At 38.1% G+C, this 15875-nt stretch overlaps 1 protein-coding gene across 4 annotated transcripts in view; it reads right to left on the reverse strand.

The window, feature by feature from the left end:
* Positions 1 to 1753: 1753 nt before the first annotated feature.
* The window catches only part of LOC114065036 (nucleosome assembly protein 1-like 4), a 17635-nt gene continuing 3513 nt past the window's right edge, over positions 1754 to 15875 (reverse strand). The window contains exons 2-9 of one of the 4 annotated variants that reach the window (XR_003572859.1): positions 15538 to 15677; positions 13458 to 13603; positions 11580 to 11602; positions 11105 to 11224; positions 10783 to 10812; positions 9483 to 9560; positions 8266 to 8303; positions 1754 to 3036 (exon numbers count right to left, since the gene is read on the reverse strand). Coding sequence is in view for 2 of the 4 variants with exons in the window: in XM_027898616.1 (XP_027754417.1) it covers positions 2998 to 3036; positions 9483 to 9539; positions 10783 to 10812; positions 11105 to 11224; positions 11580 to 11602; positions 13458 to 13603; positions 15538 to 15677 (555 nt within the window). In the remaining 2 variants the exon portion in view is untranslated. The remainder of the gene's footprint in view (positions 3037 to 8265; positions 8304 to 9482; positions 9561 to 10782; positions 10813 to 11104; positions 11225 to 11579; positions 11603 to 13457; positions 13604 to 15537; positions 15678 to 15875) is intronic. The other 3 variants (XM_027898617.1, XM_027898616.1, XR_003572858.1) reach the window with 3 other exon arrangements.

Genomic DNA, 15875 nt, shown 5'->3' on the forward strand with positions numbered 1-15875 from the left:
GTACCCTAACACTGTGCAAGACTCCTGAGAAACCACAGACTGTCCCTGATTTTCAGCTGGAAGAAGAGTACTTGCCATTTGCTTCTGTATCAGATAGGGCAGCAGGGTAGTACCTCCAAGGCTTTCTTCCTAGACAACCCAGGCGTGGAGGAGCTGTTAATCGTGGTGCATCCTGAGTAGGCAACATGCCAAATGAACTTCTCTTGGAGCACTTCCAGCTGCTTCAACTTTCAGATCCAGAAACTGAGCTTTTTTTTTTCCCGCCCTCAAATGAGAAGCCACGAACGTGAAGGCTGCATCATGAGAATGTGTTCCCACAGACTAAACTTCAGCGGTTTTTTATCAGGTGCTGTGATGGCAATCAGGCACAGATGCACCTAGACTTACTTTTTGGTATCGCTTCACTGTTTTTCAAACTTCCGGCTAGCTTCACATTCAGGCCCAATCCTCAAAAAACACCAGCACTGATTTTTAAAAAAATTTTCTCTTCAAACAATTAATCACTTCTGGTTTGTGCACACCCACACTCCCAGTATTTACCATCCAGCCTGGACTTATCTGGCCATGACATTCTGCCAACCAACTCATCAGTTCTTCATACTCCTTTCTGTTAAAGGAAGGGGCTGTGCAAGTACCAGTTAGTTACCTTTCCTGTAGACAAAGTCTATGGAAAACAGAGAAGCCTAAGAAATGCTCATCTTTGCCACTATCAGCGAGATCTGCAATGGGAAGAGCACGGCTGGGTTTTGACAAGATCTGTTTTCTATTAGGCTGTGTAGACTCACATGAACTCTGCTTGAACGAATCCCAGCTCAGCTTTCCCATCGCTTTCCCCAGGATGAACATCTTGCTAGGCAGCTTCATTACCCACCCATCTCATTTGCACTCCCTGGATGCTGGCACATTTGCTCTCCATGTTCTGGAATTTCCCGTTTTCTCAAAACTGAAGTCCGCCTTTCAGGATTCAGGCACATAAATTACTTCAGTGTGCTAATTTGCAGATGTTTATCTCCAGGTAGCAGCACTCCTCTTTAACCATGTAGTGGAAAGTGCTTCTTTAGGATGGGGGGACTGTCATTCAATTTCTTCCAATATAAAGAGGAACAAACCTGGTGAACTCGGAATTCCTAGCATCCCTGGCACTGCCCTGAGCCAGCCTGCATATGGGCAAGCTCCATTCATTATTCCCTGCGTGTCAGACACGCCTTTACCCTGTGCCTGCCCTAGGGCACTGCAGTTGTAGTAGGTTACAAAATCTACTTTTTTAAAAAATAAGGCCCAGAACCCATCGCTGTTCCTCCTGCCTTCTTCCCTCATTCCTGCCCTAGCACTATGTCACCTGAGCATCAGCATTACACATTTTGTGACTGCAAGGTATTGATGTGGGAATATCTTAACACGTCATAAACTGGTTTGCCTGTCAGCACCTCATCCAGTCCATGACCAAACTGCACAGATAATGTGGAACCTTATAGCACTGCCTCCCTAAAAACCCCAAATCCTACAAAACACTGCAGACTGTTTATTTGCAAATTAAGCAAGTTTGTTCTGATTTACATCAAAAAACTCCATAATTTAATGTTTACAAGGGCTCCTGTTCTTTGGCTTTTGACAACAAAGGAGGATGTTGAGCCAGGAGCCGCACGGCCAAACAGCCGGAGTGCGCCGTGTTAAAACACTTCACCATTCCCTACCGAAGGCAAAGGTGTTCATTTAACTCAGGAAGCGTCACGGATCAGACAGGCACCAACGATCATGTTTCACAACTTTAATAGAATATTCTATCTATTCTGTACAAATTGAAAACACTGTATTAAGTTACAAATGTGTAAGGTAAGGCTGGAGCACTCTACATGCCTGGTCACAGTGTTGATACAGCTGCTATTCAACTGCTGCCAGAGGTTGGCAATGGATGCTGAAACTAGAAACGTGTACCTGAAGTGCCACACAACAACAAAAGGTAGTTTTGAAGACTTCAGAACTTTAAATAAAACAAAGTGTGGAATGGAATAATTTCAGTGTTGCAAGTAAGACACCCAAACTTCAGATTTATTGAACTGGTTCATTTTGATAAATTTCCGTGTTCAGAGCGAAAGGTCCTTTCATGCTGGACACTAAGCAGTAAGACTACTGGAAATGTTCTGGTTCTTTGGCTGCAACCCACTTCCATCAACAGCAACAGTTTGGCCTTTGCATTTTGATCTTCGTCCAGAAGAGTTGTCATTTTGATGCAAGTTTGTTTCTTCTGTCTAGACTACTACATTGAGACCAATTTGAATTATTTGTTTTACAAGTACCCATATTGTATGCAAAAGAGGAAGAAGATTTTTCAAGTATATTAAAAACTATTAAAAAGCACTAATCCTGTCAAAGTACTTACAAACATGAATAAATAAATAGTAAGATGAACAACTAAGTCTCAAATATGACACCCTCTTCAATGAAGTAAAATTACTTCAACTCGATTGGTTGTACTGAGATAATAAATACGACATTTAAAGCTGCTCAAGCACTAGTTCAATTTGTAGGTTGCCAGAAACATTAAAAAAGGGGGGAGGGAACTAGCAAAAAAGTCATATTGCTCTATCTGTTTCAGCTACCATACATGTAATCCATTTACTTTAGCTTCTCAGCACATTGCTATTCCACGATTTTCAATGTTTAATGAGAAAATGGATAATCCTCACATGGTAGTCTGGACTATTCCCCTATGCATAGGGCAAAAGGCTCTAAAGGCCTATTGACATACTTAGCTACAGTGTACCAACGGCTGTAGAGTGTGCTTTATTTAAACCTCATATTTCCCAAATGCATTGAAGTTGCCACTGTACATGTTAAGCAATAAAGTTAGTGAAAATCATGCATTTTAAAACAAATTAATTGTAAGCATTGTTAATAAGATTGTGCTGCAGCGATGGAATATCCTGAACTGCAGGCCAGGTATCCAACTATTTGTTACAAGTTGTTCAAATATCACTTCCAAGTGGTATTTCCTTATTACTGTTGTTTGCATTCAGCAGGTTGGCTGGACTCTTTCTGTGTAAAATGAAAAAGAAAATAAACAGTTACAAATCAAAATGGCATATAAGAACACACTTCAACAAATAAGAGAAACTGGTTATGCAGTTTCAAATTAACTAGGTGTCATTAGCATGTACATAAATGCTACATGCAAACTCAGGCCACATCATAAAGGTCCAACAGCAGTCACCATATTTATTGGGTTCCCCCCTGCCCCCAGCTGCTTGGTACCCCGTAATTTTTAATCTACTTTTGTGTTCTTAACACTCCATCCTGTAGGCCAAGGTTCAAACAAACAATACAGTAAACCACCTCCCATTCTGCCCAACCAGAGGCTCTATGTGACTTTCAGTTCCCATTAAACAATTTTAACAATAAACTGCCACCTCCTCCAACTCTGAGGAAGGAGGAAGGCAGGGAAGGTAGGCTGCTTATTCTGCAGCACGTTCCAGTTTTTCCTTAGGAGCCTTGCCCTTTCTGGTAAGGTGATAAAAATGTAATTAATGTGTTGATTTCTTGTAGGTTCTGCATCACCAGCAGGTAACTATTCAAGAATTTAATGCTGGGCAAGAAGTCCATATGTTAATGTGAATATGTAAAAGTAGAAACACCTTGATTAGGTAGTAAAACAACTTCCCCTTTGGCAAAAGGAAGTGTATTTGGGAGTGAGAACAAGTGCTTAAACAGCTAAGAACTTCAAGTTTACACTGCACTTCTTGCTTTTTCTGTTGTAAAATAGGATTCTTAGAAAGTAGAATTTATTCAGTGAATTTTTGCTTTGCTTCTCCCTTTACCATTCTTAGCATAGTTTGTTATAAACAAATAGCAGTCACTGAATACTAGTAAAGAGAAATAAAGGTATAAAACATGACTTGAATGTCACTGACACAACATAAAATGTTTCTTAGTAACTATCATGAAGAGCTCTGTATGTTATAAAAGATGTAATCATGCAAGAGTTCATTAAACATCAAGTAACCAAGAGCTAAGACAATTTAAGCTTTTTGTCTGTAGCGAGGAAGAATAGGTGCAACTAGTTTATGCTTCCTGATAGTTTTGCCCTTGATAACCTGCACTAAGCCCAGACTATTTTTCTGTTCCTCACCTAAACTGCCTGAGGGTTAGAGTGGTCACTATCATTCCCACTGCAAGTCTGGATTAGAGCCAAATGCTGTCTCTTCTGCAGATACGTCAAGGGACCTTTCAGACTTTGCCCTTGTGCTTTTCCTCGCCCAGCACATCTGGCTAATTTCAACTTTGTTCTCTCTTATCTGCCTGGGGTTCCAAGTAACACTGATGTGAATTAATTTGCACTGATCTGGGACTAAGCATGGGAAAAGAGAGATACCTTCAACCAGAACACAAAATTAGCATTCTTGCTCTTAAAAAAAGAAAAATCTAACTGCCACTGGTAGTACCTTGCATGCTACTCCTTTTTATTTAGAGGCAGGCAAAAACCAGCAGCATTTCATCAAAAACTTTCTAAAGGTTTATGTTTTTCTTATAACTGCTTTGTATTTGAACATGGCCACAGAGTAGTGCACAGCATCACTTCTCTCCTTTGAATGCTGGGTAAGAGCCATGATAAACTAACAAATCTTATTTAAAATATACTTAAGTCTTTCCATCTCCCTCCTTCCTTCCTATTCACCTGTTATATTTATACCAAGAACACACATCAAGATTGACCACTGCAACCGTTTTGGCCAAATTTTAATAATCAACCAAAACACTTGTTATATTTTCTATTAAACTGCATTATCTTCTTCGTATTTTAATTCTGTAAACATTTAAATTGTATTTATTGCATATAATTCTTTATCCTGTAAAAACTGATTCACACAAATCACAGAGTTCCTTCTTAAGGATCTTTCAGTGTTGATTACTGCTCTCAGAAAAAAAAACACAACCAAAATCAAACAGTGTTCCCGGATCTGAGTCAGTTCTTGGAGGATTTTGAAACAAATACTACTTTATGCTATTTTTAGCTTATGGTTGAAGGCGTATCTATCTTGACCATATATACAAAGTGTTTAAGCAGGTCATAAGTATCAAGACAGTATCTCAGATCCAGATTCCAACATAATCAGTTTTCTCCCACCATTTTGTCTTCCTCAGCACAGCCCTGAGCTCCACACTGCCTTCAGCTACCCTGTCAGCCTCACGCAAAGCATCTCACGGCCTGATCACAAGAGAACAACAGCACAGATAACCTACAATTCCCTTCAAGTTACAGCTGCTCCATCAGGCACGTGCATGTTTAAACCCATCTCTGGCCTCTAATGGCTCCTCTAAGATCAGGGACCAGACCCCAAGCTGTGAGTGGGATGGAGATCCTACACCCACACTCCCTCAGGCAGTGCTATTAAGCTTGAGCCTGTTCTTCCTGCAGTGTCTGGATTATTTAGTGACATTTGGTCACTCAATCGCTACCAATCCACTGATTTGCCTTAGAAAGACCCTGTACCCTTATCTCCCCCTTCTAGCAAGATTTCCATTCATCTGTATTTCCCTAAATTACCTTCCTAGGACATCTTAGAAAGGTGGTGAAGTGCATTGGCCAGGCAAATATAGACCAGAGAGGCCTTAACTGGCAGAGATAAAGAGGAATTGCATCTTGTTTTAAAATAAATTTAGCAGTAAACACATGTGCTGAAGATCACTACCAGTGCTACAGTGACTAAATTAAGTTAATTTTAAAACTGTTAGAATTTTTTTTCTATATCTTTAAAGTATTTCATAGTATTTACTTACTCTGTGCAAGGAGTGTAAACTACTCTGGGCTTTTGACTGCACTTCGAGGTGAATGAGCTAAACAAGGTGAGACTCCCACCTATTTTTTCCCTTTTGCTAACAAAGCTCAATATAAAGCTTTTTGTCACTGCCTCTAATCTATTATGCTTGCTTGGAATTAAAAATGTCACCTAACACTTGCAGGAACATAAGGTAAAATGGAGAAGAAAAGCAGGTCTGAAAAGCTGCTTTCATGACTCTCCTACACAAAGCCCACCATGTTAAACTGCTGTCCTACAGGATGGGGACGTAAGCCCAAAATATCCGTGCCATTTATTTTAATAATTTTGGTTTTTTCCAGACTGATCCTTCTTCACATGAAGTTACTACTAAAAGAAATACTCTATTTCTATAGGTCTTCAGTGTTTTAACATACTAGACAGGATACATTCCTAGGTGATGCAAAGAGCAATCAAGCCTTTATTCTCCTTACTTTTCCAATTCACTTTCTGGGAAGCTTTCCATTTGCTAAAAGTAGCCATGCAGGCACAGGCAGCTCACCAAGATCTCATCTGACTCCCAAACAACTCTGCTGCCAACAATGGAATCAACACAGGCAGTAGGCATTACAGCTGATGCCCATTCTAGCAGAGAAGGTTAGAAAGCCTTTCAGTATTTCAACTGGTTTCCATAAAATAGTCCAGTTAGGGGTCCTAAGGCCGAAATCTATCTTGGGTTATTTTCTATTCTATGTTATTGAATGAGAAAAAGCAAGGATCTAAAACATACACATGGGAAGTAAACCCAGAGCTAACCAGAGTTAAGTCAGCAAGCAGTCCAAACTACCTCTATAACTTAGAAGACAGACAAAGCACCTTGAAGCACATGCAGTCTTTCTCCAAAGCAGCTTTTTTGGTCATGATTCAAACCAATACTCTGTATAACCCTGTCAGCTACTTCTCAATTCAAGCGTGGCCTCAGTCATGTGAAATAAAGGCAGCTAAAGGAACACAGGGCATGCAAGCACAAAGAAAAATATACTAGACAAAACAAGCTACATTATCCAGTTTTGTAGCATCTTTTGAAGCTACTTCCAATCATCTGACTGCTCAGTCTTCCAAAGCCACAACTTATGTTATATATAAGTGCTTTGTGTAAGAGATGATAATAATCTGGTTGTAACTGAACAATTCAAATGTACTTAAAACAGACAAGAGTGAGAGGAAGGAAGGAGTAAAAATTAAAGTAGAAAGTGTTGACATGTACTGTTATACATTTGCTAAAGGAGGACGTAATATGGAAAAGACAGGAAACTGGATTTGAAAGGAGAACAGACCAATTATTTTTTTGTACATGACAAAGAAAACTATTCTAGATAAGAAAAAACAAGGGTGGGAACTGAAAGGGAAAAAGAGGCAGGGGACAGGACCAGAAAATGGGACAAACATAAGAAAGAATGGAAAACAGGATTGAGGTATGAGTGTTAAAAGACAAAACCAGAGAATTTCAAGTTGACTTCAAAAATTGGAGCCAGTGGCTGACAATTTTTAATTGTGGGAAGGGAAAAGAGCTGTGTAGCAGTCTGCAACAGGACAACAGATAAGCCATTGTGACAAAAGGATGTTCTACTCCTGCAGGTGAACAACCAGTGCAAGTGTGCTGAGGCAGGTGGGCTGGTGTCTTGAAGCACATCCCATCGGAAAATCAACACCAAAAACCAACACAAAAGCACAGCTCAATTTTGAGTTTAACCAAGGAAAAGAAGGGCATTATCTATGCAGAGGGAATGACATGGAAAGGTTATAGCTTCTCCTAAATAAGCAAAATAAAAGACAAGCTAAAATATTGGGGGGGTGGGCAGGGAAGTATGGAGGCTGTTGCAGGCATTGTTCTCTATGAGGAATGGGATGAAAGGTGAGAGATGACAGTATCCAATAGAAGGAACTTTTTCTTTCTTCTTTTAAACGAAGAGACAGATGAGCAGAAGAACAATACCTGTGCAGAATCATGAAAGATCAAGAAAAGGTGTCTAAGAGTGACTGACTGCCTTTGTCAGGCATCATAAATAAGATGGAAAAGACATACTAAGTAAGCCGATGACTTACAAGAGTTTAAGAGCAGAGAAGATACTTAAGAAATAATTTGCAAGTACACTAGAAACAGTAAAGAGATGCAACATCCAACCAGAAACAAGGAAAAAAGTCTGACAAGTCTCAGTATCTTTTATCATATGTATACGAAACACAGTTTGACTGCTACAAAGGCAAAGCAGAAGGCAGGAAGGCAGAGTTGTCCTGAAAAATCTAATTTAATTATACAATTCATCTCTATACACATTTTTGCCTGTTTTTTACTAATAAAACCTAAATTCTGAAGTCACAATTTCCACATTTCTTTTCCCCATAAAAGGATAAAATAAAAAACAAAACAGAAAACCCTAAAAAACAAACCACATTACATGACTACAAATGGGACTCTTGGAAGTTAGGTATGAATGGAATTCCACCTTACCTAGAAATGTATGAATGATAAACAGACTTATATTACACCTAAATGGGAAAAAATTGAAAGGAACTGTCAGCATGGATGAAAAGTGAAATGTACAAAATAATACAGGAGGCAACAAACCATAACCTTCCAAGATAACCTAACCTTTTTTTTTTTTTCCCCTACAGAATGCCAAATCCTTTGGAAGGATATTTGATACTTGACAAAAATATACGTTGACACAGAACGAACGCTGTTTCTCAGCTGTCCAACTGTTTCCCATTACAGGTACACCACTGCATCTTGATCCTACCAAGCAGTCAGAATACTTATTTCTGCCACTCTAATCCTGTTTGATTAATCTTTGCACAAGACAGACTTTCTTTAGTACACAGTATTTCTCATTAAAGAAAACCTAACTTGATTCTCGATACAGTAGCAAAAAGCATTACTAGTGATATGATGATGTATATAAAACCACACCAGAGGAGTAACAGATTAAGCTGCTGTTAAGACTTTCATCCAAAGATCAAGCAGTTTTGCACACCTTTCACTTTTTCATCTGTCTTTATAAAAAATTACAAGCTGATGTTTTAAGAACTAAATGAACCCAAATCTGTCATCGCTGTCCCAGCTTCACTAAAGATAAGCATTAACTTTACCAGGACCGAAGGACTGAAAAAGACCTATCAGAAGGAGGACTAACCCTTAAGGCTGAATTTTACGTCAAGTATCAAAGTTTCAAATTCAAAGGTGAGGACTAACTTTTTTTGGTTTCTAACCAAGTACAGACATGTGGAGTCTAACCTGCAGCCATCAGGACAACGATAAAGAACAATTCTAAGGAAAAGAAAATAAACAAACAAGCTAGTTGAGATTTGTCAGACTAAGTCTAAGTTGAAGTCCAGCCAAGGAACATTTGAATATGCGCTTTCTAAAGGAAAAATATCTATCAGCATTACACAGAGATGCCATTAAGAAGTAAAGGCACACAGTTCAGAAGTTATCTTTTTCTTGGTGCAGGTTGGAAGACAAAAACCTACATTTTCTCAACTGATGGAATGATTTAACTTTTCAGGGCAATTTGAGTGCTGAAGAAGATGAAAATGTTGCAGTCAGAAGTTAGGCTGAGGTTTGGGGTTTTAAAATAATTTATTGATATTTTCACAAACTATTATAACCTCAGTTACACTGCTCGTAATTTTAGTCTGTGTTGTGACTAAGTACACAAAAATCCTTACCTTAGGATCACCCTCTGCATCTTCTTCCTCTTCTCCCTCCTCTTCCCCCTCCAACTCCTATGACAAAATAGAGATAAACTAACAGAAATTAAAACAGGTTAAAAATGCAACTTTTTGTAATGGCCAAAAAGCAAAACAGCAAATTATGTTATCACTGTATTCCAGAGTGTTTCAGATGTCAGCACTGGGCTGATATAAAAGAATTCAGCATCTGTAAAATCTTTAAAAGATGATTTAAAGGTTTCAGCATGGCTTCAGACTCTGCTCCAGTCACTTAGCAATTTTTAAACTTTTATCTAATATGATCTGGAATTTTAGTTCTGGTAACAGGTCTATATGTCTAATTTTGTTCTTTGTTTTGATGTCCCTCCAAAGAGTCTGTTTATTTGGATTACTGTGGACAGGCTATGTATTCCTGTACAGAGGATTCTGCAGTACTTTGCACTGTGTTCTATACACAACTACATCCAAGTAATATGGCATGGGAGACAAATGAAAAACACACATACACTTCTATCAATACCCATCTTAAAAAAAAAATGTTTAGTTATTCAACAGCCTAAGCAAAGAGGAAAAAAAGAGACTGCGTGCTGAAGGCTGCCAGCTCACATCAGACCCCCAGCTTGATAACTTCTCATGTATTAAGAGTATGGTGAACTTGACAACAGTCAGGTATGCACCTCTGACAAATTAGCAAGAACATCACAGTAAAGGCAGTAAAACAAAAAAATGTAATTCTTTGTAAAGGATATTAGTTCACTGAAGTGTGGTAACATTTAGTGGTTTTATGCAAAGCCTTTCACAACATGCTTGTATTCACACAATGCTACTGCAAACAGAGCAGAGCTCTTCGTGTACTAGAAACTCCAGCCTAAATCAAGCCTTTATCCTGAGCAGTTGCACACTCTCCCTTTACTTTACATTTAGTAAAAGTCTTTAAGCCTGTAACTAAAAGGTGACAGCTGAATTCCACTACCTCCAAAGTAATAGATGAGATTGAAGATTCTTATGCAGCACTCAAGAAATTAAGAGCTTGTCTTTAATTTTTGACTGAAGTCAGAAAGCAGCTTTCAAAATACTGGGGAAAAAAAATGGATAAATGTTCTTGCAGAAAGTACTTTTATGAAGAAGAAAAACCAGTCATGAATTTTTTTTAAGTCAGGCATGCTGAACTCTTTTGGAAAGAATTATCCACGAGAGCATTTACAAACAACTATTTTCTACTCCGCATAGAACTATTTCTGGTACTAGGATGCAGCAGCTAATCAGTTATCTATAAAAGATACAGTGTGCATCTCACCTCCTCTTCACCTTCTTCATCTTCTTCAAACTGAAAAACAAACCCAAGGTTTTATTAGCTCTACTAATATTTGCATGAAAACCTCTGCAGTAATGGATGTAACATATTCAAACACAGTAACTGAAACTAAGCCCCTTCCAGAAGCAGATTAACAACCCATAGCAAGCTGAATGATTCTTTCCTATTCCCCAGTAACAGGAATCTCTTCAGTTTTTTTGCTATTCTCTTGTAATTAATACTTCACATCAGTCTAATTAGAAAAAGAGGAGAATGTTTCTATCTACATGATGATTAATAAACAAAATGCTAAGAGCATACATACATTATCATCATCCTCTATAGCTTCACCAGTGAAATACAACACAGCACGAGGGACTATCCTTTCACGGAAGAAGTGTCCAATTTCAAAATCTGCAGCTAAAGTATATTCTGAATCTTCATCCTGTAAGGCAAGTCAGCTTGATTTTTCTAATACAAATGTGTTATGCTATACAGAAGCAGACAAAAGTATTTCAAAGTTACAGGTTTAAGAAAACATTACACTGTCATCATCAACCTTCAGGTCACATGTACTTTCTGTATAATTTGTAACAAAAATCTAAGGTCTAAATCTAGATTTGTAGAATTGAGATTTACTGTAAAAGTTTCCTACTTTCTACATATAGACTACTGAGTCAAAAGCAGAAATAACAGTAAAAATACAAAGTACTCAATAAAAGAACCCTAATAGTCACTATAGTGACTTAGTAAAAAGGACATGGCAAAGTGCAATTGTGCCATTTCAGAAACAAACTTACCAATGACTCTCCATCACCAGATACTGCAAAAAGAAAAGACAGCAAATTTAAGACAAGCATGTATAGTCTAGCCCACCTCAATATTCCAGATAACAAAACACAGTATAAATACCAGAAAACACTGGGGCTATAAAGACTTCAGAAGGTAGCTATTGAACCTTTAATGACATTCATTATGTCATTATGTCATTAATTCATATGAAGTTAAACCTACAGATATTGTACTTGTAAGAATTTTATATGTTGTAATAACATCAAAGCTGCCATGAGGATGTCACAGATTGTTGCACAGAAAATACTCTTTCTACAAAGATGGATTCAGAAGGCATGCAGATCACATTTCCTCTTTCAGGGGAATTTTTTTTTTATTTCTGCATTAATGCTTTAATTACAGTAACTATTTCGCTAGAGCACTACAAACCCTCTCATCTCCCCTGACAGAGGTGATACCACGTAGATGAACATTTTGCCATGAATTTGCAAAGAGGCAAATTTGTTGCGAAGAGGCCCAATACCGTAACCAGTAAGGAAGAGGGTGGGTTTCTTGTTTGTTCAAAACCAACCAACTAACCAGCAACAACAAAAAAAATCAAACCAAAAAACCCCAACACAAAGCAAAACGGATTTCCCTTTTCTACTCGGGTCCCATGGCACTGTGATCCTACTACAAAAGTGATCATTTGGTTCAGCCTGTTCCTTAGTTGAAAACTCAGCTACCAGCAGATGTCAGTCTTATCTTTCTTACACAGTTGCCTCCAGAGTATGTGCTTTAAGTATTTCAAAAACTAGTATAACACAACACGATATAAACAAATCTCCATCCCCTTCTGAAAGCAGCAATGAAAATTAATTTAAAGGGTATTTCTGCACCAAACAACCCCCAACTTTGGAAATACATATCACTTGGTTCTTATCCCCCATGTACATGGGGATTTGCAATTGTAATTAGAAGGACAGGTAGACCATAATATCCCACCACAGAATTGAGAACCAATGTCCATTGTGTTCTGTACATCTCTGGAATCACAGAATGGTTTGAGTTGGAAATGACCTTAATGATCATTTAGTTTCAGCCTGGCCTTGAACACTCCAGGGGTGGGGCATCCACAACTTCTCTGGGCAACCTGTGCCAGTGCCTCACCACCCTCACAGTCATCAAGAATTTCTTTCTAAGATCTAATCTGAACCTGCCTTCTTTCAGCCTAAAGCCATTCCTCCTTGTCCTGTCACTACATGCCCTTGCAAAGAGTCCCCTACCACCCTTCCTGTAGGACCCCTTTAGTCCACAAAATAAACTACTTCCTCTATCCATGTTCGCAAAAAAGTACAATGAGAGATGATGTGCCCAGAAAAAAAGAAAGCTTTGGAATCCATCTGAATTGTTTAAATATGTGAGTACACATCTAACATTGGGCAACTAAGAAAATTACAAAGTTGTATGGAGCATTAAGGATCACTAATTAATCACAGAAGAAACTACAGGACGTTTGTCACTTAAGACAAAGGCTTAAATGAAACCGATATGCTTTAACTTGACCAACACTGGAAGAGATTTCTTTTGCATGTTAGAAACCTAAAATTGATGCATGGAGCCATCCTGTGGTAAAACAAGTCAACCTCTTCACGAGATTCTACATGGGACTGTTTCCATACTACAAATCCTGTTTACAATACACACCTCTTGGCCAAATTGCACAAAATAACATCAGAACAAAATGATCTGTTTGGATGGGTTGCAGTTGCAATCTTCCTCTAATAAGAAGACAGTATACCATGCAGCAGCATAAATAGTTTGAAGGTTTAAGATGCATAAATACAAATACATATAAATAAAACAACATATTTTAAGATTCCTAAATTCTTATTTTCCAAGCTTACCCTTTATAGGGCTGAAGAAGTTAAAAAAAGAATCATTAGGTACTTGTTTGGTAATTGTCCGAACTGTGCCTCGACCCTTGTGTTTCTGCTTTTTCTTGATTGTTTTAACTGTAACATTTTTTCCTTTCTTCCAGTCAATAGTACACCTAGAGACAACATGTGGAAAACAGCATTTTAACAGAAGACAACAGTGAAAATAAGAAACTGAGCAGAGCAGCAACATCAAGGCAAAGATGGTTTATTATTCTCTGGATAAAGCTAGTTTTACACTCACTAGCAAATGTATCTGCTTGACAAGATGTGAAGAGGATGCATCACAGAACTAGAGACTATGCCTATGTTGGACACATCAAATAGTTCCCTAAATGAAAATGCTGTACAAGTTTATCTTTGCAGAGTAATCACTGCCCCCGACCATACTTTAATAACCCCTTTGACCCAACTACTGGAGTTCTGTAACCAAGGATGTGATAAAGTTAGTAGAGAAAAAAATCTCAGATCAGTAGGAAACAATCCTGTCGCTACAGGTCAAGGCAGTATCCTAAAAATAAATGCACAAAGAGTGGGCCAAGGAGAGGGATGTTTTAGCTCTATAAAGAGCAGTGCTCAGATTGACTTGGCAGCCAAGTGCAGCAAACTGCAAAGAGTTTACTTCCCCGTTCTGTTCTGCTACTGTACAAACTGATGCTTTATCTCAATTAAATGTTTCTCTCCATCCATCTAGTTTTACCCAAAACTGCACATGGCAGAGACTGAGGGGCAAACACAGCTAGCTCTCTTGCAATGGAAATAATGGTGTCACAGTAATCCTTAAGCGCCTCAAAATATATTGCCCTGTATATAAATGGCCAAAGTCAACAGTTTTATACTTAACCTATATAACAAGTCACAGACGTTTTCCTGCTCTACTTGTACCAGTATCTAACACCTTTATCAGGAAACATCAACTGAAATCAAAGTTCTGACATACCAGCAATTTAGGAAAGCATTCCTCTGTAAGACTTAAACTGAAAATATTTTGTTGAAATTAATTTATGTTTCTTCAAGGTGAACTAGTCTGTCACTTGGACACAACCTTCACTAACCACGCAAGTAGATGTTTTGCCTCACTTCAGGTGAATACTTAATTCAGAAGCTAATATGCAGCATTACAAGTCAAAAGGTTTTGAGGTTGTCAGGATGCCTTCAAAAAAACCCAAGTATTTGGCATTTCTTAAATGTTAGTTAGAAAAAAAAAACATACAAACACACACACACACACAAAAAAAATCCCCCACCAAAACACATCCTTGAAAGGATAAAAACAAAACTAAAACCCAAGAAAAATATAAACAGAAAGAGACACCAAAGCTAAGAAAAATAAGGTACAAAACCATTTTTCATTTCTGTCAGCTCTGCTTTGGTGTGACACTGAAGCAGAGATCACTGATGTGAAGAGAAAGCCTTAGGTTAGATGGAATGATCTTTTACGCCCCAAAAACTAACGTGGTGTCCAACTTAACAGACTTCCAGAATAGTCTTAAGGATTCACCATTCCACAGTTGGTTTCTAAACACATTTTAAAAAAAATTAAAATTGCTGCATTAGCCACAACTACCAGAACCAAACTGCATGGCCAGTACATTCCAGCCTCAAAACAGACTGCAAGAACTGATGGTACATGTGACCAATTCCTGCCTGATCATAATATATTAACTCCTGCTGGAATAAAAATTGCTGAGGAGATGAAAAGAATCCAAGAGAGTCTAAGGCTACTCCTCAAACTGAGGAGGAGGAGGTGGTCTGTGAAATGTAAACTAAAATTAATTTACCTAATTACCTGGAAATACAAGTTTTGTTACCTCAATTAGTGAAGTATTACGTTTCAACGGCAATGATTTAAAATATACACTCTGTTAAAGCGTATCTACATCCAGACATCTGTTCCTTCTGATGCTGAGGCTAACATCATCATAATCCCTACAAACATTCCCCAGTTTTTAAGTCAATAACAAGTTTATCTTCATTAATCATTATCACAGTAAGCAAAAAAATATGCACTATTACTTCAGAAGCTCTTTTGAATTTTACTTTTCCTTACCCCTCACAATCAACTATTTCAGGTCCTTCAAATGAAAAGGGATCTGTCTTGTCTGGCTCCGACTTCATCTTGTATGTTTTTGTCAGGACTGAATTAGAGAAGTAGTCATTGGGCCCAAAGTGGAACTCTAATGAGAAAGACTGGAAGAAATTTCCATTATAATTTTATGTTACCACGAATTTTTGAAATAACACGTCAGCATAGGTTATCATTAATCCAACTCTGCATACAGGAAAAAATGAGAATTTGATGGCAAACATATCTTTCAAACTAGAGTAGAAGCAGGAAATTTAAGAACATCAACCAATTCTGAAAGTGCAAGAAGCCAGAACCACCGT

This window comes from Empidonax traillii, unplaced genomic scaffold, assembly GCF_003031625.1.
Source record: "Empidonax traillii isolate 1590-97213 ecotype Southwest subspecies unplaced genomic scaffold, ASM303162v1 scaffold608:size386988, whole genome shotgun sequence".
Lineage (NCBI taxonomy): Eukaryota > Metazoa > Chordata > Aves > Passeriformes > Tyrannidae > Empidonax > Empidonax traillii.